We start from the raw sequence: 17,741 nt of genomic DNA on the forward strand, positions 1-17,741 counted from the left end.
AAGCAGCAAGAACTGGTACTTGATGCAAATAATACAGGAAGTTACCTAAACTGTGAATTTTACAATAAGTCCATCAATTAATGCGATTACTCACCAAATTAAAAATGGCTATGATCAGCAAGGCAGCTATAGTGATGACTGCTAAAGGCAGCCTAAGTAAAGGCATTGTCTCCACCTTTTCTGAGACAGCACACAGATGGCGCAGGAGAGGCCACTGATCTGAGCAGCACTTCTGTAAATACAATTAATTCATTTCAGGAACAAGGATAACACTTTGATACAGGAGAAGAAATATTTCTAAATATAAAGCTGACCTTTTTTCTACAGGAGAGTGTCAAGAGCCTTCACTGGAATTCTAATCTAGGACTTTGAATCTCCTCATTTGGAGTCAATGTCTAACACCTTTCCCCAGCTGAAAATAGAGACAATGCTTCCTTTCTTCAGAGGGGTTGGGTGCTAAACTTTTCTGAATTTGTGCTTTAAAAATACAGAATTAATGTCTGTTTGAAAGTTCTAGAGAAAAGTTAATAAAATGGCAGTAAAAATTTTGTATTTTTTTAGCTATAGAGCTATAATATTATATTTGGAACTACGTTCTCAGATTAATAAATCAAAACCAGCCATAGACTGTCCCCATTCTTGCCATCCCTATATTCTCCAATCCAGTAAAGCATATGATTGTAATGACTGCAAGCATTATTCCATGATGCTACACCAAAACACTCCCAGCATAAAAGTAAAGTCTGATGCAACTGCAGTCTTGGAATTTTCTATTTTCTCTGTGTGTTTCTGCACACATAGAAAAAACACATGAATGCATATACACATACCCCCCTCTCTCTCTACAGACATATATGCAAAAATCCATCTATAAACACATATAAATACCACACATACATAAATTCCATAGATCTGTCTAACCATACAATTAAATGAGTCATAAATCTTTATACCAGAGTGCAATTTTCTCTTATTTTTTTCTTTCCCCTTTGCACAGCTTGACCGTGGCTCTGTAAGAGACTCTTCCTTTCCCTGGAGAGCTCCATCCCCTCACTGGGGTGCTGCAGTGCAGTGGTGCAGGTTTGATGGGTGCAAGGAACATTCTCAAATCCCTTCTCTAAAATCCTTTTGCTCTCCCCACCCCCCAGGCAGTTCTTGAACTGAGAAGGACTTTTTTTTTACTCTGTATCATTGAACTCCATCACTATGGGCTCTCTCTCACTATATATTTTTAAACAGTAATTGTATGCGTTTAATAATGCAAAGAAAAAGGAACTACAAGTGCAAAGTGTCCTAATTGATGTAATGGTGAATTTGGAATTCTAACTGCCGTGAAATTGTTGCCAGTAAATTATTCATATGTTTGTAATTTTCATTACACTTCATAAATTATTATGAAAACTGATCTTCTCTTCCAACTTATTTCAATATTGTTTCCAGCACAGAGAATAACAGTATTTACAATCAAAATTACTATTAATGGCAAACATAAAAATAAAAATATATTTTAAAAAAAACAGTCCTACATCCACCCTCCTACCCATCTATTCTTGCACTCAAATAATTCTGAATTACTCTTAGAATTTTCAGACATGAAAGTCTGTTTCAGACAATATAATCTTCTGGTAACCTGAGGTTCAAGGCTCCTGTAACTCCTATTGAAATAGCTAAAATTTCATCAGCCTAAAAAACAGACCAAGTTGCTGAAATATATCCATCCACTTTTGAAAACAGGAAGTGTTTTTCAAATGTAAACTTACCAGACATTTCTTAGCAAAGCACACAAACAAAATAAGCACAATGATGACTGCAACAACTCCAAAGGAAATTCCCAGTTTTGCAGTTCTAAAAAGAAGAAGAAAGCACTAAAAAAACCAAGTTTAAATATGATTTTCTTCAAGTAGCACTGAATGACCATAACATCACACAGGTTATGGTTGCTCTGTTGCACAATCACCACTTTAAGAGATTCCTCCCCTGATGGCCTGAGCCACTGCTCTGTGCATAAACCACATGGAAAATGCACTGCAACAGCCACAAAAAAATCAAACATGCCATAAATTTCAGAATTATCCATCATCTGCTTTCTCAGAGCTGTGACAAGCAGCTCAAAGTTGTCTCCTTGTAGGTCTACAGAAAAGGATCACTGAGCACATTTTAACCAGAAAAATCCCATTGTCCTACTGCTCAATGTCCTTACAGCCAACTGCTCTTATAAAATAGTATTTCTTACTTAACTGACCACCCTGTGCATACTAAGCAAACAAAATATTAAAGAAATAATTATATTTTATTTTCATACTGATATCTTGGCTCTTATGCCAACAACATGAATGAACTCCTTTATCATAGGATAAATTAATATGTTTCTTAAATTTAACCCCTCAAGAACTCCAAAAAGTTCCATGCACATGAGGTTCACTTTAGCTATTGGTTAATTTGAATTATAAATAATTAAAACACCAGCACTTACTTTGGCATGATAAACATCTGGATCACAAATATACAGAGGAACACAAAACTGGCACACACAAAGTAACTCTTGAGTTTTAGAATAGGAATGTTGCGATACTGAAACACAGAGAGAATAAAGCATATGGGCAATTTCAGGAGTGTTTTTTCTTAATTTTATTAAATCCTTGTGATGATACATATATACAAGTTTATACTGTATTATTAAAAATATACCGAGGACTAAAACAGAACAAAAGACCACTACAAAAAAAAACCCAAAAAAAGTTACTTGAACATCTTTCAAGAAAAACATCCCAGTCCAAATGATAATTTCCCAATTTCCAGCCTAGAGGGAAATCCAGGCAATATGTAAATGAGCTCTCCACAGATACCCATGGTTAAAATCCTTATCAAGAAGGGACATACACAGAAGTAAACCTGAAGTGTAGGTACAGACCCACACCAGTAACTACATCCACAGCACAGTAAATTTAACAGCAGTTATTCAAACAGAAAAACTACACTGCACCTAACAAATACCAGCATTATATCTACAATGAAACAGCCACAGAAAACAAGGTGCTTTCATTATGGATGCAGAAATCCTTTTATTTTTATTTCCTTCTTTAAATCTCATTACTTTTAAGGGAAGTAGTTTATTTAGAAAAAATATCAAACTCCCACTAATTCCCTTATGGCATGAATTTGACCACAGATTAGAGACAATCTCATTTAAACTCAGAATTTGCATTTTCAAGGAAAAATGACCAGTTCAAATGAGTCCTGAAATCTGCTTTCCATTAGTTACCAGAAACCTCTTAGGATTTACAATCACCTCCAGAATCCAGTTTCAGAATGAAAAGTTTCAAACATATTCTTATGCTGCTCGGAAGGACAAATAAAAGACCAAAAGGGATTATTTTGTTCTTACCAACCTCTTTTTCAAGACCAGGCTCTGCAAAGATCAGTGAGAATCCACAGAAGTCATCTGATTTGCCACACCAGGGACTGCAGCCACAGAGAGACAGGGGTTATCAGGAGCACACAGAGGCCAAGGACAGGACACAAAATCATTGCAGCACTTGGGACCCCACAGCCACTCTCAACACACATCTGATGCTTCTGCAAGGTCTTTATGCTTCACAGCAGAACAAACCTGTGGTTTTTACTCCTCTGACAGGCAGATCCACTCACAGACAGCAATATCTGCCAGCAACATGAAAAATGTAGCTCCAAAACTTCCCAAAGACGTACAAACAGGAAAGTATAACAACAGATGTTAGAAAGGGCTCACAGCCTCCAAAAACTTTCCCTAAATAATATTAGACTCCTATTAGGAATACCTAAGTACAGCTCTCCTAGAATTTAAATGAAGATAGTTTTTCTTCTCAAATTCAGTGTTTTAGGAATTCTTTAGGTATTTAAATATTGTATTTTAAATTGAAACAAAACAAAAACAAAGAAAACCCAAACCACCACCACTGCTTGTGTTTGTCTGCTTTTGAATGCAAATGTACTGCCAAAGGAATTACCTGTCCCTGACAGACTATTTGCCTTCAGTGGATCAGACTCTAAAGCAACTTTATCACCCACAAAGCTATTTTGACTTTATACTTAGTTTTTTGTTCAGGATGGCACCTCATTTCATGAAACTTCTTGTTTTACTAAAGAAAACATTGAACAGCAAAACTGATCACTCTGTTCGTGCTAAACCATGCAGTAAGATTCTCATATTCAAATTAAATCCAAAAAGAAACAAAATAAAAAACAAAGACCAAAAAAGGGCAAGACAAAAATCCTGATAACTTTATACATAAACTAGGCTTAAACTGAGAATGCAGGTTAATCTCAAAGAAAAGATGAAGAATAAATTAAAGTACTGCATACGTAGTTGAACTGAGGCCTTCAATGGTTGACATCATTTCATCATAAATATCTTCCTCTATCCTTCCCTTCTGAGATGAATTTCTGAGGATGAAATGAAGTCTGTGTGACAAATGCTACTCAGAAACAAGTAATGGAAAGTAAAGAAAGTGTACAGAGCACACTTTCTCAGCACACAGTGGGGCAAGCTTCCAGGGAAAAGTTAAACCAGAATGCTCCAAACTGATTAAAAAAATACACCCATGAGCACTTTACTAAGCATTTCTCTAGTTACTCAAACCCTGCATTTTTCAATACAGCATTTTTGACAAACTGAGGGGATGTTCCACAAGTGAAAATCAGCTCCTCGTTTAACCCAGTGCTACAGGTACCATTCTACATGACAATTCCTTATCACAATGTAATGGCAAATATTAACAGCACTAACCAAACCCAAATCTTCCCACTGCTCTTTAGGGCTCTCCCTTCCCAATTCCCTCCCATCCTGTTGCAGCCCAGCAAGCAAAACAGAATCTGAATGGCAGGGGAACAGTAAGACAAGAAGCTGTTTTTAGAGTCTGCTAACAATAACAAACATGAGCTGAAAAATCTTTGAGGCCAAAGATTTAGCTTAACCTTTCTAAGGCAGGACTACCATACACACACTGATTAATCAACCAAATGACCACATCCTTACAGCACACTGAGAGGAGCAAGAGGAGCCCAGGAGCAGCAAAAAAAAAACAGAAAAGAAGGTACTTGACAAACCTGTCAGAAGCTCTCTGGCGCCCAGTAGAACATAAAGGTATTTCCTAAATAAAACAGGAATTAAGAATAAGTTACACACTCTTTGAATACCAAACAACTATGGGAAACAAATATCAAGAAACTGCCAAAACCATTTTTATTAAAAAATAAAAGAAGTCAAGAACCATTCTCAAACAGAAATATTTCTAAAAATCAATCCTTTCCAGCAACGTTTTCTGCTCTAACAAGTGAGAATTGTTTTCTGACAAAAAAAAAAGTATTGTTAGAAAATAATTAAACAGATCTTCCCTCTCATTTTTCTCCCCACGCCAAAATAACTAAGCAAGCACCAGCAGAGGCAAGCAGACTGGAAACCCCTTCCACACACCTGAACGGATGGATGGATGCTTAAATTAAAATTTACTACAGATGTGGCTCCAGAACCACACCTGAAAACATGTACATCTACTTCCAGCTTTCAGGAAGGGGAGATGGAAGGAAAAATTAGTTTTCTTATATTTTAAAATCTTAAAACCTTAAGAATTCTTTATCTTAAAAATTCCTTACTGATAAAATCTAGTTGCAGGGAGAATATGTGGAAGGACTATTCATTTTCTGTACATTCCAATTAAGTATTGAGTGCATCTATCTTTTTTTTTTTTTTTTTCACAAAAGCACAAGTACCATCTCAAGATGGAAAAATAACAGGAAAAATAGGTAGTTTAGCTTTAAAGATAATCAATGATTGTAGTATGCTAGAGGGACTGGCAGCCTGAATATGGTTAAGTTCTGAGAGGAAGAGATGTTGCACAGACACCCTCTCAGTTCTGTGCGCACACTCAGCACCGAGGGTACCAACAGACATTCAGCCACAGAAGTCACGTCAGTTTTGGGTTTCACACAGCAGGCACAGGAGCAGTTTGCAATTGAAGGCTGCCCATCAGCAGAGAGCTGACCTTTCTGCGCCTGCCCTGGGAGCTGGAGGAGTCGCTGCTGACGCTCTCTCTGTGGCTCAGGTGGGCGAAGGGCCTGGCTGCTCCCCAGGACTCCAGGTACCGCGTCATCCGCACGGACGCGCGCATCTTCAGCCCATCGTTCACCCGCGTTTTAGGGAGGTGGTTGTTTGACAGGCATTGTTTGGACTAAAAGAAAGAAAACACACCCATGTACAAAACAGAAATTCAGACAAATTACAAAGTATTGAAGCTCTGTGTATCGAGTAGTTTAAGACTACACAAATCTCGCCATTTAGTAGGGCTCTTGGACACATCAGCAACATGTCAGCCAACCTCAATCCTTTATCTAGCTTAATTAATATGAGCTAAAGCAAATCACAGCACATTCAATTAATTGCTTCAGCTTCCTTTACAAGCCTTCGCTTGCAACACTGCAACAGTCAAACTTCCAGGTTTATTTACAGTGATGCAAGGGCTCACAGGATCATATGAATGATACAGTTTCCTTGCAGTCAGCCCTACAGCAGGGGAAAAAGGTGCCAAATTCCTGAGCTGGGGTGTGTCAAAACAGTGGTTGGAAGATGCCACAAATTACAGACTCCACATCAGATTATATCCCTGTGTCACAGGTGCTGAGTCAGGCAGTACAGACAGGGTGTACAGCAATATCCTCACAAAACTACAGAAGAAACCAAGCCTTCAATGACTGATAATTCTCTAACATTTCACAAGTATCTTCCAGGGAGCAGAGACCATTTTAATCTATAAAAATAGAAATAGGTAACATAGAACCTCATTCTGAGAATATGTGCTGTGTGCAACTGAGGGGGGTTGCAGCACTGAAAATGTAACCAAGTTACAACAAGATTGAGTTCTTGCTAATGAAAAGTGGCTCTATGCTGTTCCTTCCTGTAGAGATCAGGAACAAAAGAAGTTTCTCATCTGCATTCTTTTTTCGTTTGAAACATTTTACTCATCAACCACAAGCCAATGCAAAATAGCAGTACCCCAGGTGTTTGTAGTTATCCAGCTCTAAAGGAGCAACCTGCAGTTGTTAACTTCACACCCTGAAAAGAAGGTGAATCTTACTTTTCAGATAGTGAGGAAGATGTCTGATGCTATTTTACAGGCAATATTTTAGCTGAAAGTGGCCACATAGGACAGGCATTCCTCCATCCTCATCTTTTGACCTGTGTTTTTGAAATACTTCACACAAATACATAGTCAAATATGTGTTTTTACCCTAAGTGGGTCACATTGGAGATTTCAGCATAACACTTAATACCTTCAATGCAATAGGCATGCCATAAAAAAACAGGATGTGCTTTCAGATTTGAACTCCCAAATCCAAGCTACTCAGGTGACTCACACCATGCTTTAATTCTGTTCCTGAATGAAAAATCTGTACGCACTGCAGAAACCTGTGTACTTAAAATGTGTGCATACACTTGAATAAATATATATGTTTATAAACAAATACATACCCTTGGATCAACCACTAAGTAGGTTTTGATATTCATGGATTCAAGGTAAGGATCCCTCAGGTGTCCATTCCCTTCTTCTACTTCATAAGCTTTGCCTAGGTGATTTAATGTTGCTTCAGTGATGTGCACACGGCTGAGAACGGGAGAAAGAACAAAGAGACCCAAACATTCACAGAAAGGTCACATTAAGCGTTTCATTTACATTTCAATGGCCACTGCTGACATTTCTGCTTTTCAGACATCCCCTGCTTTGGCAGCCAACTGAAAAATCCTGCCAGTACTTAAAATTATATTTGCAATCTTTTACTGTAGTACATCATTCATAGCAAGCATGCGAAAAACCACTTCCCATAATGAGATAGTATTGGTATAAAATTAAATTGAAATAAGCGGGGAAATAAACAAAACAAGAAGAAATGTGATCAAAGGAGATCTGATGACTCACAAGACAGACAGGCTCACAGGCAGTTTGTGAGAGCTGCCGGGAAAACTCATGAACAAAACACAAGCAAGGACTGCTTTGTGCTAGAAATGCATGAGAGTGGGGGAAGACACAAAGTCTGCGAAAATAAAGCTGGGGAAGGTTTTTTGTTAACTCTGAGGAGAATTCTGAAAGTCTGCCTTTTCTGGCTGAAACAATCCAAGGAAAAGGCAACTCAGCACTTCTGAGAAGGGTAGCCAGGATTTTTCTGTACCCATTCACACTTTCCCTTAAATGTTATTTCACTCAGTATTCCAAATCATGTATTTCCACAGAAGTTATGAGTTATATCTTTCCATATAATTTCTCAACAAGAGACTGGAGTGAGTTCATAAAATAGCATTTCTTAATTTCTATTTTCTCATTGTTCATCTTCCCATGCTTTTCTGGCTTTTCTTTGGCACAGACAAGTTTGACACTGTCCTACAATCCATCAGCTCAGGGCTGGGAAAAGCAAAATTCCAGCATGGAAACTGGCAGTGTGCAGCGCTGCAGCCAAACTACAGAGAGCAAGGGAATCGCTGTTCCATCCACCTCTCCTTCCTAAAGCTGGACATAGGTTTGCACGACAGTAATGTGTCCAAGAGCTGAAAACTACTGCCCGTAGCTTCTAAGAAGGAAGAATAAAAACTTCCTCAGTACTTTTCAAGCCAAAAGTAAGAGCTGAATTGCAGAGGGTGCATGCTTTTATTTGTTTGCAGGTAATTTTCTCAAAAAAAAAAAAAAAAAAAAAGAAAAAAATTTTAATTGTTACCTTGAGTACGCACTTTTGCAATTAAGGTAAACTTTCAAATCTGAAATTTTAAAGTTTGCTCTAAAGCATCATTTTCTTCCACAGATATTCCACAGGGGCATTCTGGGTGATGTCTGTGCCCTGAGCCTTAAAACACAGCCATATAAGTTTTCTGTGCTTTTTCACTTACTCCAAAAAGCAGTACATTTGTTCACTACCCACCATTTTGCATTTTACCAAGCTTCCTCTCCCTCAAACCACACACTGCCGTAAGACATTTCCGATCCTACTGCAAACTTCTCAAATTAGATGCCAGTGATCTCTGAGCAGTTCCTAATTGCTTACTGGATTCCAGGCTAAGCACATCACCAAGAGCTGCTCTCACAGTCAAGCTGGAGCACGCAGTGCTGCCCTTGCCGTGCCAGGACAGAGCACCCAGCACACTGTGCCCCATTTCCTATGCTGACAGGAGAATAACGTGCTGAGCCTTCAGGCATTTACACAACAGAGAGAATTGGTTGTAAATGCATTTTGAGTTTTAGTTTTATGCTACTCCTTTCTGCTTTAGTACTGTATTACACTGTTATGAATGTAAGTAATTTTTAAAATCACAAGGAGGATGAACACGGATACTCTGTCACTGGAAAAGAAATACTTATAAAGCTAAAAGTTTTCTTGCATCTTTTCAAAAGTCTTTAGAATTCCTTCATTTACAGAAACTCAAAATAGATATGCTTCCTATTTGAAACGAAACCTCTAGCTGGCTCCTAATGACAAAACTGTTTCCAAAGGAGCCAGAGTATCTAACACTGGAATGAGGAATCCCCAACAAATAATTTCCCTGCAGAGCAAGAAACAAATACGAAGTAACATTTGCATAGTGAATAATACCCTTCCACCCTGTCAGGCTCAGTCTTCCACAGGTGAAGGTGTTTCCTCTGGCCAGTTTTGAAAGACGAGTACTACACACTAGAAGAAGTAATAAGGATGTTTCTGAATCAGCATGTCAGCTTAATTCTTTACCAGCTTATCAACTATAAACCTGACAACCATAGGGAAATAATCAGAGTTTTCAAGATTAGGCAAAGGTCCTAAACAAGGCTAAGTATGGTTTTCTGCCATATTCAGAGTCATGCTGTTTGCTTTACCAACAAAAGAAACTTTACAACTCTGTATTCTTGTTTAATCATGCTGAATCAACACACTAAGCCCTTCAGCCTGGCTGAACAGTGTAACTGTTAACCAAGCTCCAAGTAGTTTTCTTTCTGTTTCAGTCACCAATGCAACAAAGTATTTTAATATTCATAACCTCTTATTATTCGATAAATCACTTTAATTTTTAAGTTACAAGCATATACCTAAAAGCTGTCTGAGGTACAGAAATAATAAGAAAAGCTATAATGTCACTGGTTAGAACCACTTACTAACAGAAACCAAATTGCACTGACTACCATGACCAAAAAAAAAAAGAATGAAGAAAGGAAAAGTCTTATAATGGCCTTTTTTAGGGCAAACTACCAAAATAACAAAGAAAAAAACAGAGGGTTTCTTAGAAGAATTCTAATACTTAAATTTAACTTAGAAAACAGGAAAAGAGTATACTTTCCTAAAGGAAAATGCAAATGCTGGTGTTTTTGAAAAACATTTATATTTGTTCTGTTCAACAAGCATCTTAAAAAGGCTACAACCTCAGATCCAATTCCTGTATCACTGAGCAGCATGTGGCGAATTATATTCCTGCTCTGCCTCAATCCTCCCATTCAGCACCACTCCCTTCCCTTCATCGTGCCCATGGCAAATGCACAACAAACAACAGCTCCAGACTCTCCTTGCTGGGATACTCCCCATCAGGGTGCATTCTCACTTCTGAGTTGTTTGTAGGGTTTGAGTGGTGGGGGTGGTGAATATAGAGCTGATATAAATCAAGTGGGACTGATCAATACACACGCAGAAACACTGGGCAAAGACACAGCTTGGCCTTGTTGACCTGAGGAGCACAACCGTTCTTTAGCTAAACTCACAAATACAGAATTATCCCTGTGTGGATAGTGGATTAACAAAGTCGACACAATGCACTGCTGAAGACGCGTATGCTTCTCCCATGAAGGGGAAGTCAAGAAGCAGTCACTTTCCTAAGAATAGAATTTTATAGCTCATTAAAAACGCAATCAGAAAATATTAACATTTTACGGCTCTGCTAAGTACACATCTGTCCTATTTCCAGCATCCCATGGTGAGGATTTGTGTCATGGCACAGTGACAGATGCCAGGCCTGTGACAGCACAGCTCAGCCTCAGCAGGGAGGTGATGCCTTAAGTTTTAGCTTTCATATTTAACAGATTCTGTACTGTCTTGGTGTATAACTCTGAACTTCATATAAAGTGCTAGCAAGTTCTCTTCGCAGTTTGGTTAGACAAACCAATCCTTTTCTAGCCTGAGAAGCTAGGACACCATTGCAGCTTCAGGCCCAAAAAGTATAAACAACAGTGAATTGAGAAGAGCAATCTGGGAGCAATATGGGACTTCGTAACCTGAAGCTGTAATTAGACAACTAACACCAATATGCAAATGGACCAAAACTTATAAAAGTGTGAAAACATGTGACCCGTCATCCATCTTTGGTGTAGCCTCAGTTGAGCTCCTTTACTGCCCAAGGTGTATCCTTTGAAGGCCTTTTAATAAACACCAACTTTATTCCTTTAACACTGTCCAGCCTCAGCTGCAGGCAGCCTCTTCAGGCATCAGAGGGTGCTCACCCCGGCACGCCGGCGGACTCCATGCGGTTGGCCAGGGATACATCGTGGGACCACACGTCGTACTGCCACTTCCTCAGGCCAATCACCCCGCACAGCACGTTCCCAGAGTGGATCCCAACCCTCATGTTGATGTCCACGCCCGTGGCTTCTCTCACCTGCCTGGGGAGGCATCAGGGGATTAGAGCAGGACACTTGTCATTTTCTCTCCTCCTTCTGTCAAGGTTTTGTCTCATCGTACACTTGGTGCAAAGACGAGCCAAACTTATGATCAGAACTGTGCAACTACAGCTAAGAAATACACTTGGAGTGTTGACAAGAAAACTAATTACTTAATTTGATATCTGCACAGTATCTATATTTTAAACAGCCTTCTGTTTAATAATAATACTTACTTTATGGCTTCACACATGTCGAGCCCCATTTTAACACAGTTCCTGGCATGAACTGGTAAGGACACAGGCAGGCCTGAGACACAGTAGTAACAGTCTCCCAGGATTTTTATTCTCATGCATTCATTCTCCTGCAAAATTACACCAAACATTTTTAACAGGAAAAAATTAACTGCAAATTGGCTAATAGCTCCAAAGGCCCTGGTTTGTGAAAGTCAGGCTTTGTCCAAACCTTGTTGAAAGCTTACTTCTTTTTCCTCACATCTGAATGCCTGGACATTGCTCACTGGAGAGAACAAAAATGAACATTTAAAGCATTTCTGAAATAAAACCATCTTGCTAGTTTCTCACCTTTTTCTTGGAACTGTGTGCAACTGAAAAAAACTATAAATAAAATAGAAGTGTCACAGAATTTACCATCTAAAGGATGAAATCTACTTATCTATCTTTTAATCTTCATCTGAAGTATGGGCAGTTTTCCCTCTATTTTTACATGGCAGCCTCATAAGTAACAGTGTGAGGTGTCGTAAAACCTCCCAGCACTGAGGGAAAACTTAGAAATTCAGATGCCCAACCTGGTTGCTGTGCAGATGCAAAATGGGATTTTTTTGTTATTTCAAACAAGACTGAAGAGGAAGCTGGCATGCACTACAGTTTGCTATTGCTAATAAAAAACCCGCAATACTAAATGGCAGCAAAAATAAATTTTCCTAACTGTGCAACAGAGGATACTGCTGCCAGTGACTGGCAGGAGAGAGAGCAAAAAGCCTCTTATACTTTTGTTAACACTTTACTGAAGAATTTTAACTACAAAGGTTGCAAGCAAGCCAGAGCTAATTCTGCAAGGCTGTGTAGTGTTTGACTGACGAGCAGAGATGGCTTAATTTGGGTCAGCCAATACCTCCAGCTATTCAACCCTACCTGCTCTGGGAACACAGTTCATAAATCAACTCCAAGATCAGCCCAAATGTGTGGCAGTTTCCCAAACTGAGCTGTTCTCCCTCATCACTTAAAGCTCTTAGGGAACATCCATCATTCTCCACATCTTAATCCATCGCAGTGGGTTCTGAGCAGTGCCACAAGTGACAAGCTCAGAGGGATCAGCAGGGAAACCCAGCCCTGGATTAGAGCCGCTGCACTTCAGCATCCAGCTCAGTGTCCAGCCTAGCCATCAGTTTTTTGTTAGGTAAATTGGAGCTTGCAACATTTGTACATTATGGAAAAGATGACAGAACGCTCTCTGGCAGAACAAAAATAGCACAAAAAGCAGGAACCTCTTCTCACAGCTCAACCACAGAGTTGCAAAAGACTTTGACTCATTAAATCCAGACATTACAGTGCAATTTGCAGACAGCAGTGAAAAATTAAAACACATCACTCAAAAGCTAGAATTTTTTCTATTTTTGTATCTGCAAAACAGTTATAAAACCTAACTAAATGTGTTTAGCCTCAGCTTCTACTTCAGCATTAAAAGAAATTTTACCATTGCCAACTAAGATGACATAAGACTGTCTTTATAGCTGCTTCACAACAACACAATTGCAATAGATATAACTTTTATGTGTCAGTGCTTAAACACTTAACAGCAACTGAATTCAGATAAATGCAAAGATTAGCCATGTCACTTAGTCAAAAATGTTACTAGCATCTCAGTCAGGTTTAAATCAGCAATATATTTAAGAATTTATTCAATTATATCCACAAGGGTTTAATTACAGGAATTTCACTCCTCTGCTACTTTAATAATTTTAGAGTTTCCCAATTTTTTTTGACAAATTTTTAGGATTTCACAAACACAACACACAAACATGTAGGTGATACAGTCCCTGTAATGTGAGAAATAAACATCTGAGTTTGTGATTACAGCTGGAAAAAATTAACCTCAAGCAACACCTGGAAGTGGTAACAATTCCTGCCAGGCTGAAGGGTCAGTATTGAGGGTATGTCTTAATAGGGACAGCTTTAAACTACTCCCCATTCTTACACTTTTTTGTAAATATCCATTAGTAACAGGAAGCTTTCTTTAGCTCACTCCTGAGCTTTGCCTGTTGCCTCTGTATTTATGAATTTAAATGTGTATCTGAGAGTTCTCCATTTCTGGAGTCAAACAAACCTTCAGGCTGAACACAGCAAAGTTCCTCAGTGGAGTTTGAACACAGAACCTCCAGCAGCCTTGCTGCAATCACTTATCACAATCAGGCAATTTCTTAAATGATACAGATAAACTTCCCCACCCAAGAACTAGAATTACAGCAGCAACTTGCTAAATTTCCCATTTTTGTTTTACATTTTGTTTTAATGTGGTTTTGCCAGTTAGCTTTAAATCAAAAGCAGTCTTGCCTTCCTAACTTCAGGACTAATATCCAGATGCCTCCTGTTGTGCAAAAAGACTTATTTTTCCAAAGGCCTTTATCCTACAGCACAAACTGTAAACCTACCTTTGCAATCTGATCAAACTTTCCAAAGAGTTCATTCAGCATCACTACAAGTTCCTTAGGAGAGCAGTCACTAGCCAGGCGAGTGAATCCTACAATGTCTGCATAAAGAATGCTGGACAGGAACAAAAGGAAAAAGCAGGAAAAGTGAAATATGAAGATACGTCAATTCCACAGTCAGCATAACTATTGAAATGCATTTAACAGAAAAAAACTCTGTCCTCTCTGGGAAAAAACTCCAGCAAAAAGGGCTCAAGTATCTCCCCTGATGTGAAAGACAGCACACCAGTTCAACACATGTTGTATTCCCATAACAGGAAAGAAGCTCACTTCAGCCTGAAAGTCTGCCTTTAAATTTTAATGTCACTGGACCATATGTACTGATAAGAATCAGAAGTTTATATTAATAATTATTTCTAGGGTTTCCACTTACCTAACATTTTGGTGCCTTTTTACGTATAGGCTGTGGAAGTTGTTGTCATGCATTTGCCTGTTATCATTAGTTTCCTTCAGTCGTTCAATGATTGCCAGCTTCATTTCCATAGAGATATGAGCAGGCAGGATGGATAAAAGCAAATTTTCCTAAAAAAGGGGGGGAGGAATAATTATGCAAAATTATTAAATTTATTAGTATGTTTGAAACTGAATTCTACTGACTGCAAGAAGGCATTAAAAAAAAACAAAACCAAAATGCCTTTATTCAAATAGCTTTTGAGTAATGCATGTCAGGTTTTCCAGAAGACATTTTTCATTGTTATTATCCACATTATTGATTTCACAATTATGTTTCATATTTTTTCTTCTGTTCCTTGCGGCATAGGTGTGACATCCCTTTGTAACTATGAAACACACACACAAAAAATGTCAGTACTCAGTACTACATTTTCTGGATAAATTATATTTTGTTTTGTTCATTAATGTCAATGTTATGTTGGCATTGTCTGATAAAGCTTCTGTAAAAGCTGATGTTTTGTACCTAACAGTCTATTCAGTATTAAAAATATTTTGTAACTTCTCAAATGCTGGAAAAGCAGCAACAGATACAAAAGTGTCAGGTACATGCTGCTACAGCTAAACTGAAGCAACGCCACTGAAATTAAGTCTTTTGAACTGAACGGGAAACAGACTCCTCCAAACCCACCTCCACTGTTTGACTATTCGGGGCACTGTTTTACACTGGCTCTCACTCAAAAGCCCCATCTTCAAAGACCCTGGTAAGTTTCTGGGCAGAAGAGGATGACAAAAAGAGACTTCTTCGAGTGAGGAAGGGCTCTCCCACCTCAAAGATGGAAGAGGAAATGTTGTGTGGAGCAGCTACAAGCAGGAACTTTTTCAGACAACATCAATAGAAAGATGAACGTATTGTGTAGCCAAGTGAAATGCTAAATGCTGTCCCCTGGGACCAAGTCTTTGTCCCCTTTTCCTGGCTACCCAATGCAGCCATGTGCAGATAGCACTGAGCTGCCAGGGTTATTTAACCAGTGCTTGCCTCTAAGAAGAAATACCCTGGGATCACAGTGGGAAGAGACAGTCCTTGAGCATCAAGTACTCGCCTACACAAGGTATAGGCAGCAGTTTAGTTTGAGACTGATCCCAGAAATAGAAACACTTCCTTTCCCTCAGCTACTGTTGTGGTACTAGGAGAGACAACCCTGGGGAAGAACTTAAACTGGCAGCCAAATCCCAGGGCCATTGGGAGGCTGACACATCAGTTTTCAAGGAAGTAATGAAGAACCCTGAACTGCAGTTCTCACATCTTCTTCATGGAGAAAAAGTGGGTGGCAGAAAGGATACCCAGAATTGCCTAACAAATCACAATATGGATGAAAAGAAAGCTCTCCATAGACTTAAGCACATTTACACTTCAAACAAGCAACCGTTAAAAAAAAAATCCCAAAACAAAAATTCTGAACACCCATGGAAGTGAGCACATTGCCCAAGAAATGAGAACACACTGCCTCATAAGGTGATCAGAGGCTTCCCTGGTGGCTGCATGGGGAAATTCTGCCAGGGCTTTCATGAAGATTTGTCATCTCATCTCACAAGATTAGCATCAGAGAACAGATCGCACTAGCAGTGTGGCATTTTCTTCTTCCCAGTTTGATCAGGTCAGTCACTTTTCAGCCCCTTCTTTTTATCTAATAACTGGTGGGCAGAGAACACGGTACACATCAGCCTTGTAGAGCTCTTCTTAACCCTATTTACACCAGGAGAGGTGCCACCGTTTCAGCTTTGGTATCTCTCTACAGTCCTTCCTCAGTAAAAAAATTCATGTTCCTTGCTTATTCTTTGAATACCACTGGAGTTTATGGAAATAAATATTTTTATCTATTATATGATTTTTTTTTTTCTCCCTTCACATCCAATTTTCTCCTTCTAGCAAAGGAAAAGTAGTTTGTGAGACGATAATGTATAAGAATAAATAACACTTCAGAATTCAATGCAAAAAAAGGTGACCAAGGAAAGCATAAAACTACCTGCTAAAATTACCTTACAAGTAATTTCAAGACATGTCCTATTAAGTTATCTCAGGCCAGTCCCAGGAACAGTTTATTCTAGGAGAAAAGGAGCTAAAATGACTGGCAATTACATTCCTGTTACAAATGCTGTGATTTTCATGTAGACAAGCCCCAGAAAACAGCTTCCTCCCTTTAACTTCCTTCTTTTGTTACAACTTTTATTTTTGACACTAGGTGGGTATCTCAAAGACTGGACCAAGCCTTTCAACATGGATTAGTCACCAACCTTATGAATTTATACAGATTTTGGAAATGAAAACAATCAATTCACAACATGAACTAGCTCACTCACTTGTTGTCTCTTTTCAATCTTCAGTTTCATTCGGACCTGAATGCACTTTAAGGTGTATCTGTACAAATCCCACGAAGCAACCTGCATTTGACGTTTGTGAAATGCACCCATGAAGTTGCCACAAAGGAAAATTACAGCATTGGCAAGGAGCTGCACAAGAAGAAAAATATTTACCTACTGCAGGGCAGTCATTGATACTTCATTAACACGCATATTAGTCCCACAAAAAACAGTCAATCCCAGACCATGTCTCATTTCCTCTTACCCCATCCCATAACAAATCTCAGTTGCTATTACCCAGGATGGAGCTGGCAGATATAATCTAACTTCCACAGTCACAGTAACGAAACAGAAAATCCCATGGTATCATTTAACATCTATTTGCAGGCACCAGTGTTTGATTTGTGAAAAACCAGTGCACAAACTCCTGCATCAGCACGCTGTGTGGAGTCTGGCACACGCCTGCAAGGAATGAGCTGGGGTGCTCCTTTGAACACACCCTGTTAATGAGTGTTGGGAGCCCTGAACCAGCAAGCAGCACCCCAAGGCCCTGCTAACACCCCAGGGAAGCAGTGGCCCTTTTGATCCACCCTGTGGCCAGTGCCTGATGAAGGTAGACCCACCTGAACGAG

General features: G+C 39.1%; 1 protein-coding gene across 6 annotated transcripts in view; it reads right to left on the reverse strand.

The window, feature by feature from the left end:
- Positions 1–17,741, reverse strand: part of ADCY7 (adenylate cyclase 7) — a 60,341-nt gene that overhangs the window by 11,081 nt on the left and 31,519 nt on the right. For all 6 annotated transcript variants that reach the window (XM_014255495.2, XM_014255494.2, XM_088062458.1 and 3 more), the window contains 13 exons: positions 17,110–17,259; positions 14,732–14,880; positions 14,302–14,413; positions 11,867–11,994; positions 11,475–11,633; positions 7,505–7,637; positions 6,021–6,206; positions 5,086–5,129; positions 4,342–4,422; positions 3,390–3,462; positions 2,474–2,571; positions 1,761–1,845; positions 95–232 (listed from right to left, as the gene is read on the reverse strand). In XM_014255495.2, coding sequence (XP_014110970.1) covers positions 95–232; positions 1,761–1,845; positions 2,474–2,571; positions 3,390–3,462; positions 4,342–4,422; positions 5,086–5,129; positions 6,021–6,206; positions 7,505–7,637; positions 11,475–11,633; positions 11,867–11,994; positions 14,302–14,413; positions 14,732–14,880; positions 17,110–17,259 — 1,536 coding nt within the window. The remainder of the gene's footprint in view (positions 1–94; positions 233–1,760; positions 1,846–2,473; positions 2,572–3,389; positions 3,463–4,341; positions 4,423–5,085; positions 5,130–6,020; positions 6,207–7,504; positions 7,638–11,474; positions 11,634–11,866; positions 11,995–14,301; positions 14,414–14,731; positions 14,881–17,109; positions 17,260–17,741) is intronic.

This window comes from Pseudopodoces humilis, chromosome 14 (genome assembly GCF_049639895.1).
Source record: "Pseudopodoces humilis isolate 2021_Gansu_Grassland_sample_001 chromosome 14, ASM4963989v1, whole genome shotgun sequence".
Classification (NCBI taxonomy): domain Eukaryota; kingdom Metazoa; phylum Chordata; class Aves; order Passeriformes; family Paridae; genus Pseudopodoces; species Pseudopodoces humilis.